This window comes from Tursiops truncatus, chromosome 1 (assembly GCF_011762595.2).
Source record: "Tursiops truncatus isolate mTurTru1 chromosome 1, mTurTru1.mat.Y, whole genome shotgun sequence".
Classification (NCBI taxonomy): domain Eukaryota; kingdom Metazoa; phylum Chordata; class Mammalia; order Artiodactyla; family Delphinidae; genus Tursiops; species Tursiops truncatus.
Window position 1 is genome coordinate 167,804,556 of NC_047034.1, and position 19,175 is coordinate 167,823,730.

The following is a 19,175-nucleotide window of genomic DNA, read 5'->3' on the forward strand; positions in this document are numbered from 1 at the left end:
ATTGACCTCCCAGTACCATTTGACATAGTTAAGCACTCTGCCCATTCTTGGACCATTCATCTCCTTTGCTGGGTTTTCTTCATATCTGTGCAACATATCTAAACAACATAGAGTGCCTTGGTAGTTCCATGGTGATCCAGTGGTTAGGACTCTGTGCTTTCACTGCTGTGGGTCCAGATTGAGTCCCTGGTCAGGGAACTAAGATCCTGCAAGCAATGCAGTGCCGCCAAAAAAAGGTCACTATTAAAATAAATAAATAAACAGCATAGAGTGCTTCAAAGTTTAGTCCTTGGGCTTCTTTTCTGTTTGAACTCATTTCCTGAGTTACCCAGTCTCATGGTTTAAATACTTCCATATAGTCTAATTCCAAAATGGATACCTATTCACCGACTCCAGACTTGTGTCTCTTTTGGCCTACTTGATATCTCTGTTTGAAAGTCTAATGAGAATGTCAAAACTTTACATGTCCAAAATTGAGCTCTTGATTTTTCTGCCCTAAATTGTACTCTTCCTCATCTCAGTAAATAAATAAATAGCACAGTAAATAGTACCTCCATCCTTCCACTTGCTCAGACAGACCTTAAGAATTTTCCTTGACACTTGTTTCTCTCACACCCACATCCAATCCATTTGCAAGTCTGGAGGTTCTACTTTCAAAAATATCCAGTATCTCACCCCTTCTTACCACCTCTGCTATAAGCACTCTGGTTTAATAGTAATTATAACAATAGTCAAAGTTTTGAAAGTTAAAAAGGATTCATTGAGGTGGGTAGGTAGAAGAAGTTAATTTCAGGCAGAAGGGCAGTACAGTCATAGGCATGAACAATGTTGAAGAGATTGGTGTACTCAAGGGATAGGAATATGTTACTCAAGGGATAGGAATACGTTATAGCTTAGAGCAAAGGTGTGGAGTTTGAGAATGGTAGAAAATGTAGTTTGGAACCTGGATTCCTAGTGGTTGAACTTTATCTCTAGGCTGCTTGTTATCGGCCCCAACAGTAGGACATTCGCCAAACCTAAATGGTAGCTCCCGGTGGCAGTGGTTCTCCATAAGTAAAGGAGAAGAATTAGACCACCCCAACCCCCAAGATGATGAGATATATTCTCCTGCCCCTGACCAAACCCACACACAAGACATATCCACACAAACCTTTGTTTGAGAATCACGGTTGGAGGCAGTGGGCCCCCAGGATAGATTTTTTTTTTTAAGCAGTAACTCTGGTGGCAGTCTGCAGGAGTTGCTTATTTAGTTGTTTTTATAGTGGATGCTGAAGAAAAGATAGATGCTTATGACTGTTTGGGAATCATTCCTTGACCACTTCAGTAGCTGGAGGGGAGCTGGGGGAAAGAGCTGAGCAAGATGAATGCTTATTTTTGTCTGTTACTTTTTTTTTTTTTAACTAATTGTCTAGATTTACAGTGCCATTACTAGTCTTATAGTGGTTGACAAAATAACTGAATGCTTTTTTTCATTCTTTTCTAATTCTTCAGGAGCGCCTTTTTACCCAAGTCAGCCAGTGTATCAGTCAGCACCTATCATAGTGCCTACGCAGCAGCAGCCCCCTCCAGCCAAGAGAGAGAAAAAAACAGTAAGAGATCTTCATTAAGTTTTCTCACTTTAAAATTGAATGTCCATTTACTTATCAAATAAGTTTACCCACAGCTGTGATAATTATTCACCTCAGTTCCCAAATGACTGCCAATTTTTATTCCTCCCTTATATCCTCACCACTAGACTTGGAGGATTTGTATGGGCAGATAATTAGACATTGCAAGTACCCTTTGCTTAATATCAATTTTCAACATGCACTGAGCTAGCTATGCTAAATGACAACATGCCATCCAGCTCCAGAACAGGAAGTTTTAATCTTCTAAAGTCTCACTCAGTGGGAGGAATTTGAGCTCGGTTCTCACATCCTTGTTGTCCTTTAACTCTAGTCCTAGTCAGCTCTGTATTCAAATATGAATTGACAGGGGAAAAATAGCACAAGAGAAAATGGGCATAGTATTAAGGACAGCAAGAAAAATCTTTCCTATAGAATATATTTATTTTAAGAAACAGAAAGCAGAATTTAGAAAATGTATTGTAATTGTTTTAAATAAATTACAGAGACTTTGCCTCTATCTATTCAGGCAGGCCCAAGAGAATTGGAGTACAGTAATATGAAATACGCACTGCAGAATATTTTGTAGAAGAGTGGCTTGCAATCTTTTATCCATCAGAACACACAAAATGAATGATGTTTATAAGAGATTCCCACATTCACACAAATAAAATAGGTGGGAGTGAGATCATAGCAATACTCTTGCAAGTACTCTCATTTAATAAAAATTAATGAGGTTCAGAACTTTGGTTCTTTTTTTATCAGAGACAAATTATTTGTGCACACATCATAATAACCATGACATGCCCATGTATCATGACACTACAGTTGAGAAACTGCTGTGGAAATGTTGACACAGCATGGTAGATGTTGGACTTGAAGAACACTCTCAGAATGCAGAAAAATTAATAAAGAAAATAATGAAAATGGAACATGGTATTAATAGATGTTACTGAAGAAGAAAGTAGAATAAATGAATTGTAAAACAGTACATAAAACTGTAGTAGGGGACTTCCCTGGTGTTGCAGTGGTTAAGAATCCGCCTGCCAGTGCAGGAGACACGGGTTTGAGCCCTGGTCCGGGAAGATCCCACATGCTGCAGAGCAACTAAGCCCGTGCACCACAACTACTGAGCCTGTGTGCCACAACTACTAAAGCCCGTGCACCTAGAGCCCGTGCTCCGCCGCAAGAGAAGCTACTGCAACGAGAAGCCCGTGCACCGCGATGAAGAGTAGTCCCTGCTCACTGCAACTAGAGAAGAGCCCATGCACAGCAACGAAGACCCAGTGCAGCCAAAAATAAATAAATTAATTAATTAATTTTAAAAAACCCAAAAAACTATAGTAAGCATAAGATTCTATACCTGAAAAAATAGCTGATAGTAGAAATCTTAATAAAGACTTACTCCCAGGAAAGCTTCCAGATACAAATGGTTTTATCAGTGAATTCTTTGACATTTTCAAGAAGCCAAGGCTAGCTTGATAAGGTCTGGATTTAATGACAAGCAGAGGGGGGCTTTCAGCACTGTCCTAGGATGGAAGGCCTAGACCCAAGTACTCCACCTCCATTATAGCACCATCTCCACTGATGTCTATGCATAGGTAGCCTTCAAAAAAATTAAAAGAAGACCATACACATTGTTCTGTATCTTGCATCTTTTCATTTACCAATACATCTTGACAGTCATTCCATATTAGTACATGTAGATCAATTTCATTTTTTCTACTGGCTGTTTGGTATTTAATTGTAAGGATGTAGCATAAATTTTTTTTTTTTATACAGCAGGTTCTTATTAGTTATCCATTTTATACATATTAATGTATATATGTCAATCCCAATCTCCCAATTCATTACACCACCGCCGCCCCTCGCCACTTTCCCCCCTTGGTGTCCATATGTTTGTTCTCTACATCTGTGTCTCTATTTCTGCCCTGCAGACCGGTTCATCTGTACGATTTTTCTAGGTTCCACATATTGTAGCGTAAAGTTTTAACTACTGTGTTCTTGATCAGCCTTTAGAATCTTTCTGTGTCTTTGCTGGGAAAAAAAACAGTATTGCAGTGAGCATCTTTACATGCATATACAAGGTTATCTGCAGCATAAATCCCTGTTTCTGAGTCCTAGGATATGGATAGTGTACATTTTGTTAGAGAACCATTTAAGGGCTTTAAAACTTTAGATAGTAACTTCCATATTTTAAAACTCTTTTATGAATCTTGTCTTATGTTAAGCATTATAAATAAAATCAGTGAATTTGGCATTGCTTAAAAGACAAGTGTTAATACTTTGCCTTTTTGACCTAGAAATTTTTCCAACTAGGTTTCATTTTAGCTTGTTGTGCTAATTAATTCAAGTCAGAGCTAATGGCCTAAATTCTTCTGAATGACCTCCTCTGGTTCCGTGATTGAAATCAAGTCAGATGTGGTGATTGTCAACTGTGATGTTTGAGAGATTTCCCAGTTTGCATCTTTATACATCATATGCCTGTAAATCTACTACAGAGGCACCCATCCATAAATATGCCATCTTATTTGTAACCTTATAGATAAGAATTCGAGATCCAAACCAGGGAGGTAAAGACATAACAGAGGAGATTATGTCTGGAGGTGGCAGCAGAAATCCTACTCCACCCATAGGGAGACCCACATCCACACCTACTCCTCCTCAGGTAAGACAGAATGTGCCATGATGGATGATGAGGTGTATTTTTTGTTCACTAACCTCTACTGAGCTCTTCTTTCTTCTATAGCCACTTGACTGTACTTTTCCTTTCTGTCAGTTGTCTCATAGCCTCGAATATCTAAATGATATTTAAACAGACATGTTGTTTCTCTTTGTAAACTGTTATAACTTCCAACTTTTTATTGGTAATATTTCTCTGTATTGTCTTCACATTCAGAGCATAGCTGCTGCCACTCTTCCTAATGAACTATTATTGCATGGTACCAAAAGGAGCTGCATTCCTATGGAAACCTCATCATTAAATGAGTATTTTATATTTTCGATATGGAGTCTTAGGAGTTAAATGCTACACTCTGTGATAATATAAACATTAAAATTGAGAATTTAAACATTTTTATTGAACTGTGTTTGAGATGATTGCCTGTGTTATTCAGAGCATATTTAAATGTATTATAGGTATACCTCTTACTTTTTAGTAGTACATAAATGAGCTTCTTGAGTGCAGGGTGTCTTCTTTAATTATTTACAAAGGTTATTAACAAGTTATGTCAAACACCTTTTTGTTCCTGTTGCAGAATGTGGTTATCGTGATCGTCTAAGAGTTCACTTTCTTGCTTTTAGACGTCAAGGCTTTCCAGGAGAAGCTGAGGTTTAGCAAACTATGATAGAAAATGGACCCCCCCCCCCCAAAGTTTGACAGAATTTTGATTTCATCATGGGGTTACTTTAAATTCTGCTAAACCATTCAGAGGAGAAGAGTGATTTCAAATCTTCAAAATATCTAAAGTGAATGCTCAGCATATAAAACAGACATAACCAAAGTTGTTAAGGTCTAGGAATCTGCTTGCTTCCCCCTCTTGTGGCCGATTGGTGAGGTACTTCTCAGAGCCCAGTTTACGGAACAAGTGATATGGATGATCAAATATAAGGCATTTCAGAATGACAGACTATTGACTTGATTTTAGTAGTACTGTATAGGTTTAAAAAAAGTTCTTTAAAAATTGAGCTCACAAACAGATGTCTAAGTTTAGGGCCCCTTGAAAATCTGTGAATTTTGAGTCGACCTAAAACTTGGGACTTTGTATAATGATGTGTTTCACTTGGAAACGATGATACTCTCTGGCTGACTTTTATCTCAGTCTTCCATCATCTAGCTAAGTATAATATGTAACCATCTAGATATATGAATTGTAAGGTTATATTAATGATTGTTAATAGGACTTTTCACCATTCCCTATTATTTCCCCAGGGATATTCCAAATCTAGAATGATTGAACAGGGCTTATACTTAATCTTGTCCCTGTACGTAAACATGGGACAAGCACCATATACACATTTAAGTTATTCACTTATGTGCTCTGTTAGGTGGGAACATACTATAGCGAAAATTTAGGATTAGTCGATCGGGGCAGTTCAATTTTGGTCTGTATTTTCCCACATTAATTAAAATATTGTTACTGTCCAACTGTGTAGTTGACAACCTTTTGTTGATTTGTGTTTAAATTCTCAACTTGAATATATATTAGTATATCTTTTTGCATTTTAATTCCCTGTGGGCTGGTTTGTTTTTCTTTAGTCTTAGCAAGCTTGATCCTACCCTCTTCTGGTTATCTCTCTGTCCTTAGTCACAGGAATCCTTTTGCTTTTTATCTTTCCCCAGGGATCCCAGGCCTGAATACGAATGTATGTGTAATCATAAAGCCCATTAAATGTACATTTTTATTTGATAAAGGTCATCAGTCAATTATTATAATGTTGGTAGTTCTTTTTGAGGTGTAATGTTATCTTGAAGCATCAGTTTATTTTATTAGGTAGTTTGCATTTAAATCCACACTTACCGATCTGTTGTCTTTCCAAATGCGTGAAATTCATGGAATGAATAAATAGCCTCTTAACAGACATATGTACTAGAAATATTTCATTTTCTTCTTAAGAACAACAACAGCGCAAATGTGATGATGGCAACCGACACTTGGCTTCATTTTCTAGAAATTCATGGAGAGTGGTGCACATAGAGTAGGAGAGGATATCCCTGGTTAGGGGAAGCAATCATTAATGCCTAATTGTTATGTCATGTAAAAATGTTGACCCAATGTTTCAAAAGAAGCTAGAAATCAATCTGCGAGTTTTAATCAGCAACTAATTCTACTAATAAATAGCACTATGCCAGCCAAAGAAGATCCTTTAGGTTTAACCTAAAAACTGCTAGTTTGTAGCCTTGGCCTAATTCTAAATAGATCCTAGACCACAGTCTTAGTAAGTAAGACTGCAGATGAGACAATCCTTTTCAGAATTTATGACTAAATAGTAAATACTGTATTGCTTTTGGCCTTACGGAGTACCTGCTTTGAGTCACAATTGCATGTGATGTGAATAGCAAAGCCCTTTCCCTGTCATTGAGCTCATCCCAGTCTCTTCAAGGGAGACAGAGGATGCTTACTAATATATGACCGATCCTCCTGTGAAATATATACTGAGAATTATTACAGCACAGAGACGACCAAGTGGGTCATAGTTATAGCACAGGCTCAAATGTGTTGGATCACAGAAACCTATTAATGATACTTGGTACAGGTGAGACAGTACAGGGGAGAGGTTTAAAGGTTTGGCTTAGAATCAGATATACTTGGTTTCAAGTCCTAGTTCCACAACTGAATTTTGTAACTTTAGCCAAATTACTTATCTTCTAGAACTTTAGCTTCCACATTTTAAAAAACAAGGGAAATAAATATCATATAGAGTTATTGTAAGTATTAAATAAATACTTAAAATTGCTTAAGCTTGGGACACAATGAGCATTCAACAAATGTTATCTGTTATTAGTATTACAATTATTGTTGTTTCAGAAGGCACAGAGAATGACTGGAGGAGTCTTGAAGGCTTCACAGCAGAGATGCCACTTGGGCTGAGTTCCCAGATTGGTATGCACAAAAATGGAAAGAGAGAGAAGGGTATTCCAGGCAGAGTGGTAGCATGTGCAAAAAGGCACATGGAGATGGGAAATTGAGTGAAGGGAGACTGTTACCATTTCTAGCGATAAATTGGGAAGTCAGTTGAAGGAGAGGAAGCCAGTGAGAGAAATATTCAGCAATTGGTTACTAAGTAAGGATTATAAAAAGAGTAACCCTATAATTTATCATCACAATTGGGGCAGTTTTAGAAATGAATGGGGATGCTATTAATCATTTTGCTGGGACAACAGGCATAAACCAGTACTGTCCAGGTAAACACATTGCATGGTTCCCCTAGGAGTTAGAGGGAAGAATCAGAGGTGATTCTTCAAGCTTAGATACTGGGATTTATAGTAAAACATAACATGGAGTGTACATGGATGTTTGAAAAGGGGGATAATGAATGATTTTGGCAAGCAGACAAGCTAAGAAGAGTTAATTGAGAGAAACTGCATTGGAGGAGGAGAATGGAGAGGAGAAACATGTTTTTGCTGCTTCTGTTTTTGTCCTGAAGAGTAGATTGAATTTAAAATTGTCCTGCTTCCTGAGTTTTAAAATGATCTGTGGAATAACTCCTTGAGATTTTATATCTCAGATGTATTAAAGATATAGAAATATGTGTAATATATGTGACCATTCAGATGATCATAATACACAGACAGAGGTGCATGAATGGACAGAATACTAGAGTACTTGATGCTGGTCGGTCTCCACTCTGTCACTTAGATTTATGACCTTGGGTCAGAATGTGAAGCCCTTTAAACCCCTATTTTTTGATATGTAAAATGAGGGATTATACTAAGTAATCTCAGAGTTCCCTTTTAGTCCTTAAATATTTAAGTTGGAAAGAAGGGAACATTTTTGTTACTTTCCCTCAGCATCAGAGTCTCTCAGCTATATCTCTGTTGTTGATAGCAGTGAGGCACAAGGAACGTTTTCACATTAAGAAATGTGCCAGCTTCCTGAAAGTCATTTTGGACCCTGCAGGGTAAAAATAAGTGTATGGTGTTGTACGGTCAGCCCTCCCTATCCACACATTCTTCATCTACTAATTCAAATAACCAGGGATGAAAAAGATTCAGGAAAAAAAATTTCAGAAAGTTCTAAAAAGCAAAACTTGAATTTACCATGCACTGGCAAGTATTTACAGAGCATTTATGTTGTATTAGGTATTATGAGTAATATAGAAATGATTTAAAGTACCTGGGAGGTTAAATGCAAATACTGTACCTTTTCATATAAGGGACTTGAGCACCTGAGGCTTTTGGTATCCACGGGCTGTCCTAGACTCAATCCCCCATGGATACTGAGGGACAACTGTATAGGCAAGGCTTCCATAATTGTCCACTTCCAAAGGGGTGGTGAAGTAAAATCACTTAAAATTTTAAAATGAGCTATATATTTTCCTTCCTCTCCCTACTCCCTCTTGTTCTTTTTTCTGTTTTAAGAATTACTTACTTGCCACCCAAGTGAGAAGTCTGCGCACCACGATGGAGAGTAGCCCCTGCTTGCCACAACTAGAGAAAGCCCGCGCGCAGCAACGAAGACCCAACACAGCCAAAAAATTTTTTTTAATTAAAAACACAAATCTTTATTCCATATTCCACACCATTATATCAGCAAGTCCTATCTGGCTCATTTTCACCATCTCCACTGCTACTGTTATCCTCTAAACCACTTTGATCTCCCCTAAACAACAGTAACTTTCCTACTCATCTCCTTGCTTCTGCTTGCCTCTCTGTCTATTCTTTTTATTTATTTATTAAAAATTTTTATTTATTTATTTATTTTTGGCTTTGTTGGGTCTTCATTCCTTTGCATGGTCTTTCTTTAGTTGCGTCGAGCGGGGGCTACTCTTCGTTGCGGTGTGTGGGCTTCTCATTGCTGTGGCTTCTCTTGTTGCAGAGCATGGGCTCTAGGCGCGCAGGCTTCAGTAGTTGTGGCACGCGGGCTCAGTAGTTGTGGCATGCAGGCTCTAGAGCTCAGGCTCAGTAGTTATGGTGCACGAGCTTAGTTGCTCCGTGGCATGTGGGATCTTCCCGGACCAGGGCTTGAACCCATGTCCCCTTCATTGGCAGGCGGATTCTTAACCACTGCGCCACCAAGGAAGCCCCTCTATTTATTTATTTTTTTACTGAGGTATAATTGACATAAACATTACATTAGTTTTAGGTGTACAACATAATGATATTTGTATAAATTGTAAAATGACCACAATAAGTCTAGTTAACAGCTGTCACCATGCACAGTTACAAAAAACAATTTTTTATTTATGAGAACTTTTAAGATCTATTGTCTTTGCAGCTTTCAAATATGCAATATAGTATTATTAACTAGAGTTGCCATGCTGTTCATTACATCCCCATGACTTATTTATTTTATAACTGGAAGTTTGTACCTTTTGATCCCCTTCACCCATTTTTCCCACCATACCCCCCACCTCTGGCAACCACCAATCTGTTCTCTTTTCTATGAGTTTTGTTTTGTTTTTTAATTCTACATATAAGTGAGCTCATACGGCATTTCTTTCTCTATCTGAGTTACTTCACTTAGTATAATACCCACAAGGTCCATTCATGTTATTGCAAAGGGCAAGCTTTCATTTTTTTTTTATGGTTGAATAATATTCCTCTGTGTGTGTACAGGTTTATTCTTTAATATGTTTCCCTTGAAAGAATATAAGCTCCAAGCTAAGGATTTTTCTGTTTTAATCACCAGTGGGTTCTCAATGCTTTGTATGTGATAGATGCCAGGGGGGAAAATCCACACATGTGAGTGTGTGTGCGCATGTGTGCGCATGCAGACACTCACATACACACCTTTCTAAAGAATGCGTGTAGGAGAATTCTCTCCCATTTATGAAAGAAGTATGTTTTGGTCCTTTTTCCTGGTGCCATTTATTTTTTTACTTCCTAATCTTCATAATGTTTCTCAATTGGGGGCAATACTTCTTTATCCCCAGGGTTTGTATATGTTAAACACATGTGGTATTTATTACAATGGCTGTTTTAAAGTCATTGAATGGGACTTCGAAAAGTCAGTTACATATAACATATAAATAATGAAATGTGAAACGTTCAAATAGCCTCTTACGATAACAGTAAATTACATCAGCATCTTGCTTATATTTGTATAACTATTTGGAGTCTCTGGCTTTCTCTCAGTGGATTACAATAAGGGTCAGCAATCATTTTCTGTAAAGGGCCAGATAGTACACATTTCTGGTTTTGCAGCCAGCTGTCTCTTTCACCACTACTCGACTCTGATATTGTTGCATGAAAGCAGCCATAGACAATATGTAAATGAATGGCTGTGGCTGTTCCAATAAAACTTTCTAAGTATCCTGTAATTTTCATATGTCAAGAAATATTGTTCTTTTAAAATTCCCCCAACTATTTAAAAATGTAAAAAGTTCTTATCTCATGGGAAGTACCAAAATAGGCATGTGGCCCCTGGGCCATAGTTGCTGGCCTCCTGTCTACAATTACCTCTGTAATGAAGCATCCTGTCATATACACGTTTAAAATAGACAGTAAATGATGGTGGCCTCTCTTTGGGTAGAAACAATATAGGTTATGTAAAGAGAAATGAATTTTATTTACTTTTTAAACTGCCAAATCTAATTTTTAAATTTTTATACAACTTTTAAAGGTTACTTTCCATTTACAGTTATTACAAAATATTGACTATTTTCCCGTGTTGTACAATACATACTTGACACCCAGTAGTTTTGTATCCCCCACTGCCCCACCCCTATATTGCCCCTCCCCCCACACTGATAGTCACTAGTTTGTTCTCTATATCTGTGAGTTTGCTTCTTTTTTGCTATATTCACTAGTTTGTTGTATGTTTTAGATTCCACATATAAGTGATATCACACAGTATTTGTCTTTATCTGACTTATTTCACTTAGCATAATGCCCTCTAAGTCCATCCATGTTGCTACAAATGGCAAAATTTTCATTTCTGTTTTATGGCTCAGTAGATACCGGGGTGTGTGTGTGTGTGTGTGTGTGTGTGTGTGTGTGTGTGTGTATCACATCTTTTTTATCCATTTATCTTTTGACGGACACTTAGGTTGCCTCTGTATCTTGGCAATTATAAATAATGCTGCTATGAACATTGGGGTGCATGTATCTTTTCGAATAAATGTTTTTTCTTTTTTTGATATATACTCAGGAGTTGAATTGCTGGGTCATATGATAGTTCTGTTTTTATTTTTGAGAGCATTTCCATACTGTTTTCCACAATAGCTGCAGCAGTTTACATTCCCACCAACAGTGTACGAGGGTTCCCTTTTTTCCACATCCTCACCAATATTTGTTATTTGTGTTCTTTTTGATTCAGTTCTTCTGCCCACTTTTTAGTTGGGTTGTTTTTTTTTTTGATGTCATGTTGTATGAGCTGTTTACATATGTTAGGTATTAATGCCCTATCCATCATATCATATGCAAATATTTTCTTCCATTTACTAGGTTGTCTTTCCATTTTGTCGATGGTTTCCTGTGCAAAAGCTTGTAAGTTTAATTACGTCCAATTTGTTTATTTTTGCTTTTATTTTCTTTACTTTAGGAGGTGGATCCCCAAAAAATATTGCTGCAACTTATGTCAAAGAGTATTCTGCCTGTGTTTTTCTCTAGGAGTTTTATACTGTTTGGTCTTACATTTAAGTCTTTAATCCATTTTGAGTTTATTTTTGTGTATGGTGTCAGAGAGTGTTCTAATTTATTTCTTTTACATGTAGCTGTCCAGTTTTTCCAGCACCACTTATTGGAGAGACTGTCTTTTCTCCATTGTATATCCTTGCCTCCTTTGTCATAGATTAATTGACCGTAAGTGCTTGGGTTTATTTCTGGGCTCTCTATCCTGTTTCATTGATCTATGTGTCTGTTTTTATGCCAGTATTGTACTGTTTTGGTGACTGTAGCTTTTTTGTACAGTCTGAAGTCAAGGAGCATGAATTCTCCAGCTCTGTTCTTCTTTCTCAAGACTGTTTTGGCTATTTGGGGTCTTAGGTGTTTCATATAAATTTTAAAATTATTTGTTCTAGTTCTGTGAAAAATGCCATTGGTATTTTGACAGGACTTGCATTGAATCTGTAGATTGCCTTGGGTAGTATGGTCATTTTAACAACATTGATTCTTCCAATCCAGGAACATGGTATATCTTTCCATCTGTTGTGTCATCTTCAGTTTCTTTCATCAGTGTCTTAGAGTTTTCAGAGTACTGGTCTTTGCCTCCTTAGGTAGGCTTATTCCTAGATGTTCTGTTCTTTTTGATGCATTGGTGAATGAGGTTATTTTCTTAATTTCTCTGATAGTTCGTTGTTAGTGTATAGAAATGCAACAGATTTCTGCACATTAATTTTGTATCCTGCAACTATACCAAATTCATTGATGAGCTCTAGTAGTTTTCTGGTAGCATGTTTAGGATTTCCTATGTATAGTATCATGTCATCTGCAAACAGTGACAGTTTTACTTCTTCCGTTCCAATTTGGATTTTTAAAATTTCTTTTTCTTTTCTGAATACTGTGGCTAGAACTTCCAAACCTGTGTTGAATAAAAGTGGCAAGAGTGGGCATTCTTGTCTTGTTCCTGATCTTAGAGGAAATGCTTTCAGCTTTTCACCATTGAGTATGATGTCAACTGTGGGTTTGTCATATATGACATTTATTATTTTGAGGTATATTCCCTCTATGCCCACTTTCTGGAGAGTTTTTATCATAAATGGATGTTGAATTTTATCAAAAGCTTTTTCTGCATCTATTGAGATGATCATATGGTTTTTATTCTTCAATTTTTTAATGTTGTGTATCACATAGATTGATTAGCAGCTATTGAAAAATCCTTGCATCCCTAGGATAAATCCCACTTGATCATGGTGTATGATCTTTTTAATGTATTGTTAGATTTGGTTTGCTGGTATTTTGTTGAGGATTTTTGAATCTATTTTTATGAGTGATATTGGCCTGTAATTTTCTATTTTTGTAGTATCTTTGTCTGGTTTTGGTATCAGGGTGGTGCTGGCCTCATAGAATGTGTTCAGAAGTATTCCTTCCTCTGCAGTTTTTTTGCACTGTTTCAGAAGGATAGATGCTAACTCTTCTCTAAATGTTTGGTAGAATTCATCTGTGAAGTCATCTGGTCCTGGACGTTTGCTTTGGGAGTTTTTAAATTACTGATTCAATTGCAGTACTGGTAGTTGGTCTGTTGGTGTTTTCTATTTCTTCCTGGTTCAATTTTGGGAGGTTGTGCCTTTCTAAGAATTTGTCCATTTGTTCTAGGTTGTCTATTGTATTGGTGTATAGTTGCTTGTAGTAGTCTCTTATGATCTGTTGTATTTCTGTGGTATCAGTTGTAACTTCTCCTTTTTCACTTCTGATTTTATTGATTTGGACCTTCTCCCTTTGTTTATTGGGTAGTCTGGCTATAGGTTTATTAATTTTGTTTATCTTTTCAAAGAACCAGCTTGTAGTTTCATTGATCTTTTTTTGTTTTTTAGTCTGTATTTCATTTATTTCTTCTTTGATCTTTTGTTTGTTTGTTTGTTTTTGCGTTACGCGGGCCTCTCACTGTCGTGGCCTCTCCCGTTGCGGAGCACAGGCTCCGGACACGCAGGCTCAGCGGCCATGGCTCACGGGCCTAGTCCCTCCGCGGCATGTGGGATCTTCCCGGACCGGGGCACGAACCTGTGTCCCCTGCATCAGCAGGCAGACTCTCAACCACTGCACAACCAGGAAAGCCCTCTTCTTTGATCTTTATGGCTTCTTTCCTTCTACTAAGTTTAGGTTTTGTTTGTTCTTCTTTCTCTAATTGCTTTAGTAAGGTTATTCATTTGAGATTTTTCTGGTTTCCTGAGGTAAGCTTGTATTGCTCTAAACTTCCCTCTTAGAACTGCTTTTGCCACATCCCCTAGGTTCAGCTTTTTTTTTTTCATTTGCCTCTAAGTATTTTTTAATTTCCTCTTTGATTTCTTCAGTGATCCATTGGTTGTTTAGTAGCATATTTTCTTTCCTCCATGTGTTTGTGTTTAGTAGCATATTTTTCATCCTCCATGTGTTTGCAGTTTTTTTCTTGTAGTTAATTTCTAGTCTCAAAGCATTGTGATTGGAAAAGATGCTTGATATGATTTCAGTTTTCTTAACCCTATCAAGGCTTGTTTTATGGCTTAGCCTGTGATCTATCATGGAGCATGCCCCATGTGCTCTTGAAAAGAAAATGTATTCAGCTCCTTTCACGTGGAATGCCCTTTATATATCAGTTAAGTCCATTTGGTCTAATGTGTCATTTAAGGTCTGTGTTTCCTTACTGATTTTCTGTTTGGATGATCTGACCATTGATGTAAGTGGGGTGTCAAAGTCCCCTACTATTATTGTGTTACTGTCGATTTCTCCTTTTATATGTTAATATTTGCCTTATATATTGAGGTGCTCCTATGTTGGTTGCATATGTATTTGAATTCTTTATCTTAATCTTGGATTGATCCATTGATCATTATGTAGTGTCCTTCTTTGTCTCTTGTAACAGTTTTTATTTTAAAGTCTATTTTGTCCGATATAAGTATTGCTACTCTGGCTTTCTTTTGATTTCCATTTGCATGGAATACTTTTTTCCATTCTCTCACTTTCATTCTGTGTGTTTCTCTAGATCTGAGGTGAGTCTCTTGTAGATAGCATATATGTAGACCTAATTTTTGTATTCGTTCAGCCACTTTATTCCTTTTGGTTGGAGCAATTAGTTCGTTTATGTTTAAGATAATTATTGATATGTATGTTCTTACTGCCATTTTGTTACTCGTTTTTTATTTGTTTTGTAGGTCTTTTTTTTTTGCCTGTCTTCTTTTGCTCTCTTCTATTATGATTTTATGACTATCTTTAGTGTTACGTTTGGATTCCTTTCCTTTTTTGTGTATATATCTATCGTAGATTTTTGGTTTGTGGTTAGCAGTCTGTATATATACATGATTGTTTTAAGTTGCTCATCTTTTAATTTCAAATGTATTTTTTTTTTGGCTGTGCCATGCAGCACATGAGATCGACAGGCAGGATCTTAGTTCCCCAACCAAGGCTTGAACCTGTGCCCCCTGCAGTGGAAGCGTGGAGTCTTAACCGCTGGACCACCAGGGAAGTCCCTCAAATGCATTTTTAAACCCCTACATTTTTAGTCTTCTCCTCTCATGATTACTGTTTTTGATATCATATTTTACATCTGTTTTGTGTATCCCTTAACTGCTTATTGTGGTTATAGATGACTTGACTACATTTTTTTGTCTTTTTAACCTCCCTGCTAGCTTTATGTATGTATGATTTCCTACCCTTAGTGTGTGTTTACCTTTACCAGTGAGCTTTTTTATTTTGTAGTTTTCTTGTTGCTGGTTGTGTCTTTTTTTGCCTAGAGAAGTTCCTTTAACATTTGTTGTAAAGTTGATTTGGTGGTGCTGAACTCTTTTAGCTTTTACTTGTCTGTAAAGCTTTTGATTTCTACATCAAATCTGAATGAGAACCTTGCCAGGTAGAATATTCTTGGTTGTAGGTTTTTCCCTTTAATCACTTTAAATATATCGTCCTACTCCCTTCTGGCCTGCAGAGTTTCTGCTGAAAAATCAGCTGATAGCCTTATGGGAGTTCCCTTGCTTTTAATATTCTCTCTTTATCTTTATTTTTGTCATTTTGATTATGGTGTGTCTTGGTGTCTTCCTCTTGTGTTAATCCTGTGTGGGACTCTCTGCACTTCCTGGACTTGGGTGACTGTTTCCTTTCCCAGGTTAGGGAAGTTCTCAGCTATTGTGTCTTCACATATTTTCTCAGGCCCTTTCTCTCTCTCTTTGTCTCAGACCACTATAATATGAATATTAGTACACTTGATATTGTCTCAGAGGTCTCTTAAACTGTCCTCATTTCTTTTCTTTCTTTTTTTTTTTTTGCGGTACGCGGGCCTCTCACTGTTGTGGCCTCTCCCATTGCGGAGCACAGGCTCCGGACGCGCGGGCTCAGCGGCCACGGCTCATGGGCCCAGCCGCTCTGCGGCATGTGGGATCTTCCCAGACTGGGGTACAAACCCGTGTCCCCTGCTTCGGCAGGCGGACTCTCAACCACTGTGCCACCAGGGAAGCCCTCTTCCTTTTTTCTGTTCGGCAGCAGTGATTTCCACGACTCTGTCTTCCAGCTTACTGGTCCATTCCTCTGTATCATTTAGTCTGCTATTGATTCCTTCTAGTATATTTTTCATTTCAGTTATTGTATTCTTCATCTCTGTTTGGTTGTTCTTTATATTTTCTAACTCTTTGTTAAAAACTTCTCACTCTGTGTATCCATTCTTCTCCTGAGTTCTTTTATCATCTTTACAATCATTACTCTGAACTCTTTCTTGGGTAGATTGCCTGTCTCCACTTCATTTGGTTTTTCTTCTGGGGTTTTGTCTCGTTCCTTCATCTGGAACATGTTTCTCTGCCACCTCATTTTGTCTGAGTTTCTATTTGTATTTTTATATATGTGGTAGGTTAGTTACATTTCTCAAACTTGGAAAAGTGACCTTCTATAGGAGACATCCTATGGGTCCCAGCAGTGCACGCCCCTGTTGTCACCCAAGCTGTATGCTCTAGGGGTTCCTCCTAAGAGGACTGAGTGACTCCTTCTGTTGTGGAGGGCTGACTGTGTGGGTGGTCTGGTGGGCTTTGTTGGCCCCTAGTGTGATTGGTTGCCAGGCCATGCCTTGTGTGGATGCTGCTAGCTGCTGTGTGGTGGGGCCTGGTCACGAGGTGGCTTGTTTTAGATCCCTAGGGGGCCCTTGGGCTAGTGCCGGCTCACTGGTGGGTGGAGTCAGGATCCCAAAGACTCCGAGGCTGTTGCCTGTACTACACCAGGTCCTGGGATTAGTGCCTGGGGTTAGTAGTGGCATGCAGAGCTGGTTCCTGAAGTCTGGCTGAAGGGCCCAGGGATCCTAGAACTTGTTTCAAATCGTTGGTGGGGGAGCCAGTTCCTGACACAGTTTGGTATGGGATCCAGGGTGTCCTGAAGCTTGTGTTGGCCTGCTGGTGGACGGGGCCTGGGCCAAGCTGGTCCCAGGATAAGGTCTGGCCTGCTGTGAGTGGGCTGGGTCTGCAGACTGCAGGATCATAGTTTTCTTGCATCTGGTGTCTGCCCCCTGTTGGATGAGGCTGTTCTAGAGGCTAGTGCAGGCTTCCTGGAGGGAGAGGGCAGTGCATACCCGTTGCTGGGTGGAAGTGGTTCTTGGCCCTTTGGTGGGCAAGGGCATGTGTTGGCGCACGTCTAGAGGTGGCTGTGGGATTACGACGTCTTTTGGCGGCCTGTCTGCTGATGGGTGGGCCTCTGTTCCTGCCGAGTTGCTTTGCCTGAGGCGTCCCAGCACTGGTGCCTACAGGCTGTTGTGTGGATTTAGGGTTAGGTGTTGGAACTAGTGAGTGAAGATGGCAGCCACCAGCAGCAGTGGTCACACAGTAGAATGTTCCCAAATATGGCTGCCACCAGTATCTGTGTCCTCAGGGTGAGCCACAGCCACACACACACACCCCCACAAATACCTCTCCAGGAGACTGCCCAAGACCAGCAAGTAGGTCTGGCCCAGGCTCCTATCAAGTTACTGCTTTTGACCTGGGTCCCAGTGCGCATCAGATTTTGTGTGCACCCTTTTAAGAGTGAAGTTTCTTTTGCCCTCTGTCCTATGGGGCTTCTGAAATTAAGCCGCTCTGGCCTTCAAAGCCACATGCTCTGGGGTTTCATCTTCCCGGTGCAGGACCCCTGGACTGGGGAGTTGGACGTGGGTCTCAGAACTCTCACTCCTACGGGAAATCCTTTGCAATATAACTATTCTCCAGTTTGTGGGTTGCCCACCCAGGGGTATGGGATTTGATTATATCACGAGTCTGCCCCTCCTACCCGTCTTGTTTTAGTTCCTTCTTTATGTCTTTAGTTTTAGAAAATCTTTTCTGGTAGGTTCCAGTCTTTTTCATTGATGGTCGTTTTGAAGACAGTTGTGATTTTGGCGTGCTCATGAGTGAGATAACTGAGTCTTTCTACTCTGCCATCTTGGCTGCTCTCGAGAATTGAATTTTAAATTGTACAAAGAATATTAAAGACAATCCAGATTTTGTTGCCTCGTTTTATCTGTTGGTACTCTATTTTAAAAAAATTAATTCTTCCTGTGGGCCCACATCTACCAGTATCCCTTCAGGCCAGTATTTCAAATTTAATATGTAAATCTTCAACAGAGTAGATTCTCAAGTAGAGTTCATACAGGAAATTCACTTCTTGGGTGCTATCAAGTATCCGATACCTTGCCATTCTTTAAATAAGCTTCCTTAACATTGTATTTGAAAAGTGAGAATTTTTTTTCTTCTGCCAATCAGAGCTTTGATCTTGAAAAATTTGATGTGGGGAGGGAATTTAGTATTGACATAAATTATGAACTGTTGAAACAATGTGATGTTGCCAGATAAACCCTAACCTTTTAACCTGACTTCCTGAGCATCTTTGTTGAATTATTTTATGTTTTGATATCAATTGCCCTTCCAGTCTGATTTTTATAAATTTTAACTCCTACTAACAGTGAAAGTGACTGAAGTGCAGTGATTTTGAAATTCATTAAATATATTCTCAACAGGGTTGATCATGTCACCTGAGAAGAGATGAAATTAGAGGTTAGCTAACATTTGAGATTATCCTAAATTAAAATTAATCTGAAACAAAATTAAAGTATTGATGTATGTTGTATGTTAGTATGTTATTTTCTTGGTCCTATCAGAGGCTTAGAGAATGTTAAAGCTGAAAGGCACTGTAGGATCTTTAGTTCCTTTTCAGTTTACAGCTAAGGATTACCTTTGTGTGGTTTGTTTTTTTTTTTTTTTGGCTGCGCCATGTGGCATGTGGGATCTTAGTTCCCCGACCAGGGATCGAACCTGCACCCCCTGCATTGGAAGTGT

The 19,175-nt window shown here is 38.6% G+C and overlaps 1 protein-coding gene across 21 annotated transcripts in view; it reads left to right on the forward strand.

The window, feature by feature from the left end:
* The window catches only part of EIF4G3 (eukaryotic translation initiation factor 4 gamma 3), a 367,975-nt gene that overhangs the window by 208,610 nt on the left and 140,190 nt on the right, over positions 1-19,175 (forward strand). For 19 of the 21 annotated variants that reach the window (XM_033841819.2, XM_033841846.2, XM_073794676.1 and 16 more), the window contains 2 exons: positions 1,492-1,589; positions 4,150-4,272. In XM_033841819.2, coding sequence (XP_033697710.1) covers positions 1,492-1,589; positions 4,150-4,272 — 221 coding nt within the window. The remainder of the gene's footprint in view (positions 1-1,491; positions 1,590-4,149; positions 4,273-19,175) is intronic. The other 2 variants (XM_019918882.3, XM_073794724.1) reach the window with 1 other exon arrangement.